This window comes from Pleurodeles waltl, chromosome 5, assembly GCF_031143425.1.
Source record: "Pleurodeles waltl isolate 20211129_DDA chromosome 5, aPleWal1.hap1.20221129, whole genome shotgun sequence".
In the NCBI taxonomy this organism is placed as follows: Eukaryota; Metazoa; Chordata; class Amphibia; order Caudata; family Salamandridae; genus Pleurodeles; species Pleurodeles waltl.
In genome coordinates this window covers 1,829,787,916-1,829,805,269 of record NC_090444.1, presented here as the reverse complement: position 1 = coordinate 1,829,805,269, position 17,354 = coordinate 1,829,787,916, and the positions used below count along the sequence as shown (strand labels likewise).

At 51.5% G+C, this 17,354-nt stretch overlaps 1 protein-coding gene across 2 annotated transcripts in view; it reads left to right on the top strand.

Annotated features, from left to right (window-relative positions):
* Window positions 1–17,354, top strand: part of BTBD9 (BTB domain containing 9) — a 523,844-nt gene that overhangs the window by 469,786 nt on the left and 36,704 nt on the right. For both annotated transcript variants that reach the window (XM_069236325.1, XM_069236324.1), the window contains one exon: window positions 10,627–10,705. In XM_069236325.1, coding sequence (XP_069092426.1) covers window positions 10,627–10,705 — 79 coding nt within the window. The remainder of the gene's footprint in view (window positions 1–10,626; window positions 10,706–17,354) is intronic.

The window sequence follows — 17,354 nt, the reverse complement described above, 5'->3', positions numbered from 1 at the left end:
ACATGCTGGCCGCGTCCATCAAATAAACCCGCTCAGTGCAAGGCCCCGTCAGAGTCAGTGCAAGGCCCCGTCAGAGCCAGGCCTAGACACACGTCCTCTGCTGGCCGCGTCCATCAAATAAACCCGCTCAGTGCAAGGCCCCGTCAGAGCCAGGCCTAGGCACACGTCCTCTGCTGGCCGCGTCCATCAAATAAACCCGCTCAGTGCAAGGCCCCGTCAGAGCCAGGCCTAGGCACACGTCCTCTGCTGGCCGCGTCCATCAAATAAACCCGCTCGGTGCAAGGCCCCGTCAGAGCCAGGCCTAGACACACGTCCTCTGCTGGCCGCGTCCATCAAATAAACCAGCCTAGTGCAAGGCCCCGTCAGAGCCAGGCCTAGACACACGTCCTCTGCTGGCCGCGTCCATCAAATAAACCCGCTCAGTGCAAGGCCCCGTCAGAGCCAGTCCTAGGCACACGTCCTCTGCTGGCCGCGTCCATCAAATAAACCAGCCTAGTGCAAGGCCCCGTCAGAGCCAGGCCTAGACACACGTCCTCTGCTGGCCGCGTCCATCAAATAAACCCGCTCAGTGCAAGGCCCGTCAGAGCCAGGCCTAGACACACGTCCTCTGCTGGCCGCGTCCATCAAATAAACCAGCCTAGTGCAAGGCCCCGTCAGAGCCAGGCCTAGGCACACGTCCTCTGCTGGCCGCGTCCATCAAATAAACCCGCTCAGTGCAAGGCCCCGTCAGGGCCAGGCCTAGGCACACGTCCTCTGCTGGCCGCGTCTATCAAATAAACCCGCCCAGTGCAAGGCCCCGTCAGGGCCAGGCCTAGGCACACGTCCTCTGCTGGCCGCGTCCATCAAATGAACCCGCCCAGTGCAAGGCCCCGTCAGGGCCAGGCCTAGGCACACGTCCTCTGCTGGCCGCGTCCATCAAATGAACCCGCCCAGTGCAAGGCCCCGTCAGGGCCAGGCCTAGGCACACGTCCTCTGCTGGCCGCGTCCATCAAATGAACCCGCCCAGTGCAAGGCCCCGTCAGAGCCAGGCCTAGGCACACGTCCTCTGCTGGCCGCGTCCATCAAATAAACCCGCCCAGTGCAAGGCCCCGTCAGGGCCAGGCCTAGGCACACGTCCTCTGCTGGCCGCGTCCATCAAATAAACCCGCCCAGTGCAAGGCCCCGTCAGGGCCAGGCCTAGGCACACGTCCTCTGCTGGCCGCGTCCATCAAATAAACCCGCCCAGTGCAAGGCCCCGTCAGGGCCAGGCCTAGGCACACGTCCTCTGCTGGCCGCGTCCATCAAATAAACCCGCCCAGTGCAAGGCCCCGTCAGGGCCAGGCCTAGGCACACGTCCTCTGCTGGCCGCGTCCATCAAATAAACCCGCCCAGTGCAAGGCCCCGTCAGGGCCAGGCCTAGGCACACGTCCTCTGCTGGCCGCGTCCATCAAATAAACCCGCCCAGTGCAAGGCCCCGTCAGAGCCAGGCCTAGGCACACGTCCTCTGCTGGCCGCGTCCATCAAATAAACCCGCCCAGTGCAAGGCCCCGTCAGGGCCAGGCCTAGGCACACGTCCTCTGCTGGCCGCGTCCATCAAATAAACCCGCTCAGTGCAAGGCCCCGTCAGAGCCAGGCCTAGGCACACGTCCTCTGCTGGCCGCGTCCATCAAATAAACCCGCTCAGTGCAAGGCCCCGTCAGAGCCAGGCCTAGGCACACGTCCTCTGCTGGCCGCGTCCATCAAATAAACCCGCTCAGTGCAAGGCCCCGTCAGAGCCAGGCCTAGGCACACGTCCTCTGCTGGCCGCGTAAATGGAGCGAGAGAAAGTGAGACACGATGACAGAAGAAGGGGACATTTATTCCACCCTAATGAGATCCATCATGCATTCAGAGGGTGGACCTGGGAGCGCTCTTGCTTGGAGTCGGGAGGGAGAGAGGTTTCCACAGTTAATGCTTCCTATCTACTGTTAATCATGCTGATTTACTCCTGAAGGAAAGCATCTTATTTCGAGTTCAGAACAGAGCGAGAAGGCAATTTATTTTTACGCTCAGTTTTATACTCCTGCTGCTGGAAAGGATCGCAGCGATTTCTAACCCATAGTATCGCTTGCCAGTGTCCGAACCGCCCACTGCTGAGACTGTCGCCCCAACATATCTGAGGTGTGATGGACCAGTGTGGTCATCTGAAATAATAAGCCCTTCGTCCAGAAAAGGGTGTAAGTCGTCACCCCTGGTCTGAAATCTCAAGGTGACGCTTTGCAGCCTCTGTCTTGTGCAGGTAATGGGGGTTTGATTTGCAGATAACCTTTGTTTGGCATCAAAACTGGATTTGTCTGGACCAGTTATTTCCCTGTATCTGCTCTGTCCCAGAAGTAAGCTGCTAGTGTAAAGACCTGGATGTCTTGCACCAAACGGAAGCTTAACTCTAAGAAGTCCTGATGTTTGCCAGGAACAACAAGCATGGTATATTCCGGACATAGATCAATGAAATTAACCTGGCTGGATTCAAACCACGACTTCAGGCCTTTCGGATTGGCCTGGCCATCAAAGAGCACTTTACCATCTGTGCAGTGGGTTTGGAACAACATCCCCATATCCATCAGGGGGTCCCCCAACCCTGCTCCCATGTACTTTTACGAAAACTTCATCATGATGCAGCAACTATCCACTTTTGGTCTTCGTAACCTGCGATCCTTCCAATCGCACGTTGGCCCTGTCTTTGCCTTGGCCTCAGTACAGCGCTCCACTGCCTTTGGCCTAGGTTTCTACTACATAAATACCACACACACCCATACAGCCAACCCCTGAAATAACACTCTCCTATAGTATTCCTAAGTTGGCTGCCACTTTATCACCTTTGTTCTCTAAAGTCTCCTCATTGTAGAACCCAAAAGGTCTGTATTTTTACCCCTGCTTTGATCTAAATGTACTTCGTAAGTGCTGCTTTCATTTGTTCACTAAAATATACGTAGCAGGATGCATGTTAATGTGGCTTCTGGAGCCCCATTTTATGGTAATCTGGCTTGTGCAGTGTTGTGCTAAAATTCAGGTCCTGTCCCTGGTCATATTCCTTCATAGTATTTTCTGATACTACATAAATGACCCTTATCCTGACTGGGCTCGCACGTCAAACCTACGTACAAAAAGTATGAAAGAAAGAAATCCATGATCTTATGGGCAAATGTGTTCCTTAACCTGTGGCTTTAGCTATATTGGTTTAGAATAAAAACAAACTATGAATGTAATAATGCACCCGCTTAGCCAAATGTGAGCTGTGACAAGAATTTCAGTTTAGTGCCCAGTAAGTGAACTTGTTGTTTTTGACTGATGGCCAGATTAGGCCTTGTTCTGAGGCATCAGTATAGATCTGTAACTGCATCCATTTAATATTATCTGTTTTTATAGCTATAATTTTGCGATATAGACAAAGCAGTAACCTTTTTAGATCTCACCTACCAGAAAGCGCAAGCTCTCTGTTTGTGAAAACCCTATTGCTAGCTTACAGTGGGCTTAGAGTCCACTGCTTACCATTGGTTGGCTCTAATGTCAGTCTTGTTTGCTTTTTATTCATTAGTGTGGGCGGGTTTTCTTCTTCTTTTGTTTGTCCTTCCCTTGGAGCATGGCTTCATTTCTTGTGTCTTTTCATTGCTTACTTTTCAAGCACTACTTTTTCTTTTTTGGTTAAGCACTCCATGAGAGTGCATGTGTTTACCAGCAGTCTCCCTCCTTTTACTCTCTTCCACTTTCCACACTCCATGTTGCTTTCTCTCGCCCAGTTGCTTCTTCCCTGCTACATTCTGCATTGTGGTTACCCTCATGTGCATCTTCCCTCCGCATTGCTTTCTTGCCTGTGTGCTTCACTGCTTCCAAATGGCTTTGTCGCCCATGTGGTCCATGTTGCTCTGATCTAACTCTGATTATCACTTTGTAGGCATGTGTGGTGTGCATGCCTTCATAGTGACGCGCCTGGCCGCACAGTAGGCTACTTGTTTCCCTTCTCCTTAGCCATGATGGATAGCACTGGGGATGCTACATAGCTTCACTAAAAGCATCTGGAAAGCACAATAGGTCCTAAAGGTGGGTCATATTGGCTTTGCTAATGCTGGTTATTTTACGTGTCTGAAATAAATATTGCAAGATGGATTGGGATTTAATTAAAAAGTGTTATATTAAGCAGCAATATTAGTTTCGGGTTTTACTAATTTATTATCTTGTTGTGTTGTAACTTGCCTGTAATTATAGTTTGTACGGACATTAGATTCTGTTTTAGACAAATATAATATTAATATAGTGCGAAACTTCAATAGTTCTGCATGTCTGTGCAATGCATGATGGTCCGACCATGGCATTACTAGTTATCACGTTTACTCTTTGCTGTTGATACTCACATGCTTGCATCTTCGATCCCGCAGTAGTTACTCAAACTATAGATTTCTAATTCTCTGATAATATATATACAGATATAACATCCCCGTTATACTCAAGCAGGAGGTTTCTAGTCACAGGACTTTAAGGAGTCCCACAGAGACTGCCAGGAGTGTCTTTATAAGGACGGGCAGCGTACTGAACACATACTTTGTTGAGGTTAATTTATCCATTATAGACCATAGTGGCACAATACCACTCAGTGCACGCTACAAGATGTTTGATATTCACAGGCTGAGAGTAAAACGTGTGTGTTGTGTGGCTGTGCATGTTCTCAGGGATGAGGCTTCACTGGCACTGTGGTAGGATAGTTCTGCACAACTGGGGCTATGAATGAAGCACTTTGCAGTTCATAGCACCATATACAGCCCCCTCACCCCTAATGTGCACATCTTTTGGTTTTCTCTTGCTATTGTTTCACCCTACTCCATGCTGACGTACATGCCGTCAGCAAGCGGGGGCTAATGTTTTGGGAACGGAATGGTGCAAGCAACTACCTTTGACCTCTAGCATAAGTTACTGCGGCCTAGCATCGTACTGCCTTTCTTATTACAGGCCATTAGTGATGTCAAAACTGTACTGTAACATATGTATATTTTCGTATCTATGAAGCAACCCTCACATGCATGAAGGAATTCGCTGAAAATAATTTCCTTATGAAGATATAAAGTGTTCAGGGACTTTCTGTGGAAGTGGCATGTGCACTAAAACATTGGTTCTTAACCTTTTGACTTCTGAGAACCCCCATTTTATCATTATGTCCAGCCAGGGGCCCCCACTGACTCCTTATTGGAGTCTGGGGACACCCCACTGAGTCATTGCTGAAAGCTGGGAACCTAATCTGTTAATATTATTTAATTTTCTAAGCAGTCGTGACCCCGTGAGAAGGCTTTGCGTACCCCCAAGGGCCCCCGGACCGCAGGTTAGGAACCTCTGCTCTAAAAAGTGTATTTGCCTTAATTTAAGAAGTGGCTTGAAGCTCCAAGGTAGCCTGTCCATGCCAGCCTTTCCCTGGTAAGGTACCTCTGTTGCAGGGTGCCCATTCTTGGGGAAGTTCACTTTCAGTGTTCCTTCATATCTTTTTTTTCAAATTCATGTTAGTAATTGTATTTGCATTGCAAGAAGAAATAAATGAATGCAAAGATATATGGCATCCCATGCCAAGTGAACCTTGTGCTCTCCGATGCCAACCGATGCGCCAACCAACAACTGCATCATACTAGTCCAACATGGGGTGTGTAGAAAGCATTTGACATGCGTGACCAAGGTGTGTATAGTGAGGATTCCTCTTTTTACCTAACCCCCTTCTACTCAGTGTCCCGCTCAGTTGACTGACTCCTTAGGGACATAGTGATCAGTAGGTGTCAGGTACAGTCACAGAGCTGTGACGGGCCCCCTGCGCCCTAGTTATTGAAGGTTTTTACTTTCCAGCAGCAGAATAGGGGTTCCTATTGTCCGACTGTGATGAGGGGCCATGGCACCCTTGCTACGACGTTTCTTCGCTGTTGATTTGGTGTGGGCACTTGCTTTAGCAGGGCTTCGGCTCTGATGGTGGTCCTCATTCATAGACCCCTGGCTCGTATCTCAGCTGGGTGCAGCCCGGACAGGCCCGCAGGGCTTCAGCTCTGATGGTGGTCCTCATTCACAGACCCCCTGGCTCGTATCTCAGCTGGGTGCAGCCCAGACAGGCCCGCAGGGCTTTTGGCTCTGATGGTGGTCCTCATTCACAGACCCCCTGACTCGTATCTCAGCTGGGTGCAGCCCAGACAGGCCTGCAAGGCTTCGGCTCTGATGGTGGTCCTCATTCACAGACCCCCTGGCTCGTATCTAGCCAGACCGGCCCGCAAGGCTTCGGCTCTGATGATGGTCTTCATTCACAGACCCCCTGGCTCGTATCTAGCCAGACAGGCCCGCAGGGCTTTGGCTCTGATGGTGGTCCTCATTCACAGACCCCCTGACTCGTATCTCAGCTTGGTGCAGCCCAGACAGGCCCGCAGGGCTTCGGCACTGATGGTGGTCCTCATTCACAGACCCCCTGGATCGTATCTCAGCTGGGTGCAGCCCAGACAGGCCCGCAGGGCTTCGGCTCTGATTGTGGTCCTCATTCACAGACCCGCAGGGCTTCGGCTGTGATGGTGGTCCTCATTCACAGACCCCCTGGCTCGTATCTCAGCTGGGTGCAGCCCAGACACGCCCGCAGGGCTTTTGGCTCTGATGGTGGTCCTCATTCACAGACCCCCTGACTCGTATCTCAGCTTGGTGCAGCCCAGACAGGCCCGCAGGGCTTCGGCACTGATGGTGGTCCTCATTTACAGACCCCCTGGCTCGTATCTCAGCTGGGTGCAGCCCAGACAGGCCTGCAGGGCTTCGGCTGTGATGGTGGTCCTCATTCACAGACCCGCAGGGCTTCGGCTGTGATGGTGGTCCTCATTCACAGACCCCCTGGCTCGTATCTAGCCGGACAGGCCCGCAGGTCTTCGGCTGTGATGGTGGTCCTCATTCACAGACCCCCTGGCTCATATCTAGCCAGACACGCCCGCATGGCTTCGGCTCTGATGGTGGTCCTCATTCACAGACCCCCTGACTCGTATCTTAGCTGGGTGCAGCCCAGACAGGCCCGCAGGGCTTCGGCTCTGATTGTGGTCCTCATTCACAGACCCGCAGGGCTTCGGCTGTGATGGTGGGCCTCATTCACAGACCCCCTGAATCGTATCTTAGCTGGGTGCAGCCCAGAGAGGCCTGCAGGGCTTCGGCTCTGATGGTGGTCCTCATTCACAGACCCCCTGGCTCTTATCTTAGCTGGGTGGAGCCCAGAGAGGCCCGCAGGGCTTTTGGCTCTGATGGTATTCCTCATTCACAGACCCCCTGGCTCGTATCTAGCCAGACAGGCCCGCAGGCCTTCGGCTATGATGATGGTCCTCATTCACAGACCCCCTGACTTGTATCTTAGCTGGGTGGAGCCCAAAGAGGCCCGCAGGGCTTCGGCTCTGATTGTGGTCCTCATTCACAGACCCCCTGACTCGTATCTTAGCTGGCTGCAGCCCAGACACGCCTGCAGGGCTTCGGCTCTGATGGTGGTCCTCATTCACAGACCCCCTGGCTCGTATCTAGCCAGACAGGCCCGCAGGGCTTTGGCTCTGATGGTGGTCCCCATTCACAGACCCCCTGGCTCGTATCTTAGTTCGGTGCAGCCCAGAGAGGCCCGCAGGGCTTCGGCTCTGATGGTGGTCCTCATTCACAGACCCCCTGACTCGTATCTTAGCTTGGTGCAGCCCGACAGGCCCGCAGGGCTTTTGGCTCTGATGGTGGTCCTCATTCACAGACCCCCTGGCTCGTATCTAGCCAGACAGGCCCGCAAGGCTTCGGCTCTGATGATGGTCCTCATTCACAGACCCCCTGGCTCGTATCTAGCTAAACAGGCCCGCAAGGCTTCGGCTCTGATGATGGTCCTCATTCACAGACCCCCTGGCTCGTATCTAGCCAGACAGGCCTGCAGGGCTTTTGGCTCTGATGGTGGTCCTCATTCACAGACCCCCTGACTCGTATCTTAGCTGGCTGCAGCCCAGACAGGCCCGCAGGGCTTTGGCTCTGATGGTGGTCCTCATTCACAGACCCCCTGGCTCGTATCTCAGCTTGGTGCAGCCCAGACAGGCCCGCAGGGCTTCGGCACTGATGGTGGTCCTCATTCACAGACCCCCTGGATCGTATCTCAGCTGGGTGCAGCCCAGACAGGCCCGCAGGGCTTCGGCTCTGATTGTGGTCCTCATTCACAGACCCGCAGGGCTTCGGCTGTGATGGTGGTCCTCATTCACAGACCCCCTGGCTCGTATCTCAGCTGGGTGCAGCCCAGACACGCCCGCAGGGCTTTTGGCTCTGATGGTGGTCCTCATTCACAGACCCCCTGACTCGTATCTCAGCTTGGTGCAGCCCAGACAGGCCCGCAGGGCTTCGGCACTGATGGTGGTCCTCATTCACAGACCCCCTGGATCGTATCTCAGCTGGCTGCAGCCCAGACAGGCCCGCAGGGCTTTGGCTCTGATGGTGGTACTCATTCACAGACCCCCTGGCTCGTATCTTAGCTGGCTGCAGCCCAGACAGGCCCGCAGCGCTTCGGCTCTGATGGTGGTCCTCATTCACAGACCCCCTTGCTCGTATCTTAGCTTGGTGCAGCCCAGACAGGCCCGCAGGGCTTCGGCTCTGATGGTGGTCCTCATTCACAGACCCCCTGACTCGTATCTTAGCTTGGTGCAGCCCAGACAGGCTAGCAGGGCTTTTGGCTCTAATGGTGGTCCTCATTTACAGACCCCCTGGCTCGTATCTAGCCAGACAGGCCCGCAGGGCTTCGGCTCTGATGGTGGTCCTCATTCACAGACCCCCTGACTCGTATCTTAGCTGGCTGCAGCCCAGACAGGCCCGCAGGGCTTCGGCTCTGATGGTGGTCCTCATTGATAGACAGCCTGACCCCTTCCTTATCTGGGTGCAGCCCAGACAGACCCACCACTCCTGGTAAGATCTGGTGCTTACCACGCACTAGGGCCTCCCTAGCCGTGGTGGCTTGTAGATGGGTTGTTCAGAATGTATGAGATCTCGAGCAAGGTGAACTTAATCCCCAACCCTCGTGTCCAAACTCTGTTAGGCGCTTCACAGTTGATGGCGTTGTCCTTGACAGTCCGATCCCTTAGTGTAAGTGTCCAGCGCATGAACAATAAGTTGCCCGCATTGCAACATTACAACTTGCTTACAACATTAATCTGATTCACATACTGTGATTTATAGATAATGAAATCTGATTGACAGAACCTTATTTCTTTAAAAAAACAAAAACTTTTTAATGCAAATAAAACACAGTATCATGACATGACATTTCACAATGCAGCAGTGAGTAACAGTTGGATAGTAGCAGAATCCCTTCATCTATTGGGAGTCTCCTTTTCCCTCCCACCCGCTCCCCTCACATCTCAGCAGAGGTAGCCAGTCACAGTGCATCTCTACCCGCCGCCTCGGAGAAAGGACCTTGTTTTATTCATTGGGACAGTCAGTAGCAGCAGCGCTGGGTCAGTGTCTTTGGAAAGGGTCAGAAGTAACTGGTTCTCCCAATAGAAGGAGCTGCGGCTCTTTGGAAGCAGTTAGAGGAACTGCTTCTTTATTTTACTAAGATTTCATTTCGATGGTCGTCATGTCATCTTGCAAGCCGTGGGAGTTGGAGGTCTCTCTCTCCAAGACCCCCAAATTTGAGTATCTATCCAGGCACACCAGCACCACCATTGGATCCTGGAGTTTTACTGAAAGTGAGTTCTGTATTCCATCAGGAACAAGAGGTTGTGCTGTAAGTGCCATTTCCCTCACTCTGCTGACACTCTTCCCCATCACCAGGACGTCACCAGAACAGTATTCCTTTACCTCTGCTAGTCTGCAAACGCTTTGCAAAAGCGAGACCTGTAGATGCAATTTACAGCCGTTAGGTGTGACCTGTAGGCCTCTTCCTCTACGACCAGCAGGTTGGGGTGCATGGTCTCCAGGAAGAAGCAGCTAGTCCTCTGTTGGAGCAGATCACCCAGGACCCATAGCAGTTTCCTGGATAGAATCTTGCAGGGTGCTCCATCTTCTTCTGTTGCTTTCTGGGCACTGCTGGGGCTGAAGAGGCCTTTGACTGGAGTACGGCTCTTCTCTTTTCAATCCTTGGTATTTACGGCATTTTATTTCAAATGTGTTTCCAGAATTCTTGGGTTTCTTGGTAAGTGAGCCTGATGTTATTTCTTTGGTATATCTTCCTTTAAATAGGACCCTTAATCTTGAATAACTATCCTTTCCACATCCAAGTCTGAGTTAATTTGGAACTTTTGTAAATGCGTTGGATCTGCTGGGGACATGGTCCCTCTTTATGGCTGATTAAAAAAGAAATGGACTCTGGATGGTACAGTTTCTCTATTTTTATCATCACAGCAGAACAAAATTGTTTGTCCAGACAGGTGATGGGCAGGTCACATTTAATTGTAACCAAAAGAGAGAATATGATTTCTGAATATGAAACATTCACAGAAACTGAGGTAATAGTTTAAACGTGATTTCAGGTAATACCTTTTCTCTTTTCAAATATGAATCCGTGTTAAATGTTAGAAGTGGTGCTTTTTCTTCTTGTGGTCACAAAACGGTGGTTATGTTTTTTCCATTTATCACCCTTTCTTGGTAGTTCTGAATCTCTCTATGCCTTTTTTTTTGTAGATCTTGGCAGACAGTCACTTTTGACAGAAAACCTGCATCATTCATCAGGATTGTTGGTACTAATAACACAGCAAATGAGGTATGTGATAAAGATCGATCTATGTTTAACTCTTATGCAGTGACTTAAGCATGATACATTAGAGAGCCGCATACTCGACCCTCAGCCTTCAGGGCTGGTTCATGGAAGGGGACATGAAGTGTTTGCCTTGTCCTAACACTGGTTGTGCTGCCATACAAACACCACCTGCCTCATCAAGTGTACCCTGCTGGATGTGTTGACCTTCCATAATCCTACTTAACTAATAGCCGAAAGCGAGTGAGATTTTGGCTGAGTGCTGTGCTCTCAGGAACATGGAAGTCCTTTCCTTACCTGGCTGGAGGAATTTGCCTGAAGCCAACATTAACAAGTCCAATACACTGTTCTGCACAGACTTCTTTTGTGTGCCTGGATGTACAGAGTTTGGGTGGCTTACAGCTTATACCACTACATTCATCTGGGGTGGAGCACTGTGTTCACTGCTGAACTCGCAAGTCACAAAAGGAAAAGCACATCATGGTAATGAACAGGTATGGACAACCATGAGATAATGCAAAGGCAGACCTGCCATCCACAACAACCTTTATCCCTGTGAGAGAGGGGTTTGGGCCTGGAGGCGACGGGGCTTGAGTAGTGTCTTCTCCCTCCCCAACATACATAAGTACAGGCTTTTGAACCCCTCCCGCTTCCTGGGGAAGTTTAAAACCCTGTAAGGTTTTTAATAGAGGTGATGAGCCTCCACAAACAAGCTGGAAGCCTTCTGTACGGAGGGGTCCCCTGCACACCTCCTGTTCATTGTGTGATACCGACTTGTCACCAGGTGACCGGGTGAAGAGAGTTGACATCATGTGACAAGTGGCGGACTTGGTGACTTGACAGACCTGTAAAGCAAATGCCATCTAAGCTGCCTGACTCGTAGTCCTGTAAACCTGAATATCTTAATTGCATGGTAGTTGTTAGGACCTCTCGGAAATCTTAAATTATTCCCTTCATCTACACACTCATGAGTTGGTCCTTCAGGTATTGGGACACGAGTTCCATTCAGTGATGTTGGCTCCAGAGAAAGACCAGTTCATAGTCTTTGCTTTACAAAACACGTGTACCTGCCACCTATGCTCCTCCTTCTTTCTTCACCACTAGAATCGTTCGGGTATTGCTGGAAGGAATATCAAGTGTAGTAGTTGTTGATTGGCGGGTCAGGAGCCTGACAGTAGCATGAAGCACAGCCCTCTATAGAGGTGGAGTGTCTTTAAGTAGCCTGTGGTCAGAGGTTGTGAGTCCTGGATGCCCTGGTTCTACTGACATTTTGGGCTTGGAATCTTTGAAAATATAGTTAAAGTAACACATTCATTTCAATACTGATATCATTAAATTCATTCACTATTTCCACTTCATGTCACAACCGTGCGTTTTTTAAGGCAGTAAAAACATTGGCAGAGCTTTTCAGAGTGAGCTCCTTTGTCATGATTTCTACAGGCAGGTATTTACTGCGTGGCACACACTGTGGACAGTAAATTCCTAGGAAACCTGAATGACCACAGCAAGAGAGTAAACTGATGACTAAGCAGAACTAAGTGTTCCACCTACTCTTTGGTGTTCTTTTGTGTAGATGTCCTGATGTGTCACCACGTGCCCTGGAGAGGCGCCTAATCATTGGACCTTTACACCACATTTTACGCTGATAAACAATACAAATGAGATGGACAAAGAGCGCATAGGGGCCAGAAAACCGGAGGACACTACCATTAAATGACCTGGAAGTGACATGTATGTCTTTGACACCATCATAGCAACACTACATAGTCACGCTGCATGTTACATGCCCTGTGCCACTCTTGTTATCCTGCTTCATGGCAGAGTCCACCAGCATCTGTTCTCTAGAACCTCATGTGGTGAGAGGGTGCAAAAAAGAAAGACACGCCCAACCGGGGTGTACATTTTCAAACCATGTTTCAGTGGAGGCAGCCTGACAGCTTGTGGAGTGCTAGCGACGATACTGCAGTTAATGAGGGGTTGGATAGATTTGGGAGGGGTAAGATGTTATGGCCAGTTTGAGGATGTCTTCAGGGGCAAGGATCTAACGGGTCAGGCGGGGGGGAGCAAAGGGCAGCAAGAATCATGGGATATACGACCCTTATGTGTTATATTTGGGGGGCTGAGGGAACCCTGTGATATAGTCAGTTTGTGAAACCGGGTGATTATAGTTTTTCTCATGGAGGCCTATCGTCTGTCTTGGCCACCAGCTTCTCCTAGTATGTGTCCCAGGCGTCCCATTGCAGAAGATTCCCCTGCTGTCTCGGCAATGAGTGCCACATCAAGACTTCCTTCGTCGCCCACTTAAGCAGGTCCTGCAGCCATTATTGCATGGGTGAAGCTTCTGTAGACTTCCAGGCCATGGCAATGCAGAGTTTTGCCAACATATATGCTAGACCTATACATTTCTAGTAATACTTAATCTTGCACGTGTGCATGGAGATCCTCAGTATGCACCGCAAAGGGTCAGCAGGTAATGTCCGTTCCATAAGGTCCAACAGTGTATCCACTACTATCCTCCAGAAGCATCCAGTAATGGGGCAAGACCATACTATATGCAGGGGCGCCCAGGGGCTGCAGTCGGAAACATGCAGTGGATGCGCATGGGTGTTAATTAAGTCTGGTGCAGGCAGTTAAATTGTGTTGACTTCAGCCAAGGGTTTCTAGACAATGCACACCTGCTCGAGCACTATGGTCCTATGCCTGTCTGTGAGGGCCTGGTCCATTACAGTTGCACGTTTGTTTCTAAGCGTAGTAAATCAACGATGCAGGTCTCTAATAGTGCCCTGTACAACACCATAATTACTCATTCGGCAGTCCCATGAATGAGCAGGGTGTGCAGAGGCCCAGCGGGGTCGGATTCCAGGCACTTGGGTTGGCAGAGGTGCCCTCTAGCAGCCAAAAACACACAGTAGGACAGGAATTGCCCCCCCACAAGGATATTGTTTCTAAAGTTCTCGGAAGGTGAGAAGGGTTTTATGAACATAAAGGTCTCTCATCGCAGTAAGGCCAGTGTCCCTCCATGGTCCGACATTATGGTGTGAAATCATTCCACCGAGAGTCGGCTGTACACATATCAGTAAGTTCAGTAAGTAGGGCAGTGCTTAAGCTGAACATATCTGTGCCAGTAGCACTTGGTAGTTGTGGGCAACCAGCCAAGGCGCAGTGGAGCTGCCCAAGTATCCATCAACCAGCCTATAATCATGTATTCCCCCTGCCCCCTCTTCACGACCGCCTGCCCAGGGCTGCGAGTGTCTGAAAGCCAGTGCATCGGCCACTGCAGCTGGACTGTCGCATAGTATAGCTCATAATTTGGTTCACCGTGCTTGCCTTGCTCCATGGGGGCATATATTTTGTGCAGCGCCACTCTTTCGGCCGGACCCCCAAACTAAATCAGAAACAATAGCGTCCATTTCCATGAAGTGCCACGAAGGACTAGCTGGGGGAAGCTGCAAAATAATACAGTAATCTAGGCAGCACCAGCATCTTAGCTATCGCCACCCTACACATTGTTGACAGCAGCAGGGAATTTCAGAACACCAAAGAGTTGTGCATACTCACTACAACTACCACCAAGTTCCCATGCATGAGGTCGCTATCTGAATGTTATATGTTCACAACCAGATACCAGAACTTGCTCGTATGCCAGGCCTTCGCCAAGGTAGGTAGTTCTTTCCTTTCCTTTCCTTTGAGTGAGAGACCGCATGGGGAATAGGCTGGATTTTGCCCTGTTTAGCCATAGGCCTTGAGGGTCTTCCAAAGTCTAGTGCCTCTATCTGATAGAGACTTCTAGTTGCAGACCTTACCTTAGAATTTCCCCCAGGCATCAGACTGGATCCTGAGATTTTTCTTCGAGCAATACCCACGCGCGTCGGCAGGTTGCGTCAGTTGACTCCGCGGGCATCGTGGTCGCTGTTATGACGTCGGGAGTAGTATATAGACGCCGCCATCGCGCAGTGACGTCAGTTCTTTTCTTTCCACACCATACGCTGATCCGGAGAGAGCGACCTTGGCTATTTTTTAGCCGAATTCAACAGTTTTGTCGAGTTTTTCTGTGAAACTTTGGTGCGTCGAGGACGTCCTGAAGACCGGGTTCAAGCCATGCGAGGACTGTCATCGTATGATGTCGGTGACAGATCCTTATCGGTTTTGTTTGTGGTGTCTCGAGCGCGACCACGACCCGAAGTTGTGCTCCGAGTGCCAGGCCATGCACCAGAAGGCTTTGAGGGAGCGGTACCTAAAGCTTATGGCGGCCCGGCACTCGACTCCGCGTAGGTCCCAGTCTCGCTCGAGAGGAAGGTCTCGAGATCGGTCGCGGAGTCATCACCACTTGTCTTCTTCAAAATCCTCAGGTCAAGGTAAGAAGAAGTCGAAGAAATCCCATCGCTCTCTGACTTCGCCCTCCGTCCTCGGTGCCTGCGTCTGGGTCAGCTTCGCGCTTCCTTGAGTTTCCCGGAGCCAGAGCGACCCCCGCCCAACTTAGTTTTATGCGGCCATGCATCTCATCTTTGGGCGGTCCGACCCCGATACGGTGCCTTCGGGCCCAAAGGGTTCGGCTGAGGGACCTTTGGGTTCTGCGGCTTCGGCTCCGGCCGCCGAGGTCACCTCCGGATCCACACCGGTGCCGGTTGCACCTTTGAGACCTTCCCTGGCAATGGGTCGATTGTCGTCGCTCCCGACGTCGGTAGTGCCCACTATCGACATCAACCCAATTCTTATCCCCGACGACTCAGTCGTACCGGCGTAGACCACCGCTGCCTTCGACTTCAATAGGGCCTTTTCGCCCCAGGTCGGATTGGGACCTTTTTTCTTATGGGTACGAACATGGGGAGGGATTGGAGGGGTCCCTGGACCCTTATGAATACCAGGAAGACCCTTCTAAGGACTGGGCTCAGGAATCTGGCAAAGCCACTGGTCTTGGTCTGGATACTTTTCCAGACGCTGGCATGCTGTCTCCTCCTACCATGGCTACGGCGGAGGGAGCAACTTATAGTATGGTGGTCAGTAGGGCAGCTGAGGTCCTTGGTCTCCAGCTTCCCACTGTTGAGGTCAAGTCTAATCTCCTGACGGAGGTGCTTCAGCCTGGGGCTTCTACTTCAGAACCCCTTTTACCATTTAATGAAGCCCTCACCGATGTCCTTTTTGGTACCTGGTCCAAACCCAACACAGGGGCTCCTGTGAATAGGACTATCGCACGCCGCCATCGGCCCACTCCGAATTACCCTAAATTCCTTTCCCAACACCCTACACCTGAGAGTCTTGTTATCCAGGTTTCCTCTTTCTCAGGCGCATTCCCTTCCGCACCCCCGTATAGGGAATCCAAAAGACTGGAACAGTTTGGCAAGAAGTTGTTTTCTTCCTCCAGTCTCACGCTGTGGTCTGTCAACACCACATGCCTTTTGGGCCACTATACCCACTCTTTGTGGGATACGGTTGCACAAGTCCTGCCGCAGATACCGGAGGAGGCCCGTGCTATCGTCTCCCAAGTTGTGACCGATGGGAGTGATGTGGCAAAGTTCACAATCCGTTGTGGGCTGGACACAACAGACTCTCTGGGAAGATCGGTTGCTACGACGGTGGCCTTACGACGCCACGCCTGGTTACGTAATTTTGGTTTTTCTGGGGATGTCCAACAGTTACTCGTGGACATGCCCTTTGATGGCTCCCGTCTCTATGGAGACAAACCTGACTCGCCTTGGAGAGATTCAAGGATTCCTGGCTACGGCTCGGTCCCTCGGTCTTTCCTTTGCCCCTCGCCAACCACAGTCCGCTTTTTGCCCCTTTCGTGGCCATGGAATGGGCTCCCTGTCGCGTCCTACACCCAGCCACCATGCCGCGCATGCTGGTCAGCCTCTGCGTGTCCAGGGACGTGGAATCCTGCGTGGCCGTGGGACAGGGAACCAGCGGTCTGCCCAGTCCACCTCTGCCCCCCACTGCAGCCTCCAGACCCTCCTAGTCCGTCCCCTCACTCCCGTCCAGTTGGTGGCAGGATTCGCCATCACCTGCCCCATTGGGAAAATATCACCATGGACAGGTGGGTTTTGCAGATCGTTCAAAAGGGCTACTCGCTCCATTTCAAATGTGCTCCACCAACCATGCCACCATCCTTCAATCACCTTCCAGAGGATCATTTGGCACTTCTCCGCCAGGAAATCGCAGCCCTCTTGGCCAAAGGAGCTATAGAAAAGGTCCCTGTGCCAGAAGTAGGTCGTGGTTTTTATTCCCGCTACTTTCTGATGCCAAAAAAAGACAAGGGCTTGCATCCTATCCTAGACCTTCGGGGCCTAAACTACTTCCTCAAGAAGGAGAAATTCAAAATGCTCACCCTTGCTCAAGTTCTGTCTGCCTTAGACCCAGGAGACTGGATGGTAGCGTTGAGCGTACAGGACGCTTATTTCCACATCCCCATCCTGCCTGCCCACAGATGTTACCTACAATTCGTGGTAGGTCACGAGCACTTTAAGTTTTCCGTGCTCGCCTTCGGCCTTGCCAGCGCCCCTCGGGTGTTCACAAAAGTGATGGTGGTGGTTGCAGCTCATCTGCGCAGGTTAGGGGTCTCAGTCTTCCCTTACCTCGACGACTGACTGTTGAAGGCGGACTGTCCCCTGAACGTTGTCTCCCACCTTCAGACAACGGCGAACCTCCTGCGCATGCTGGG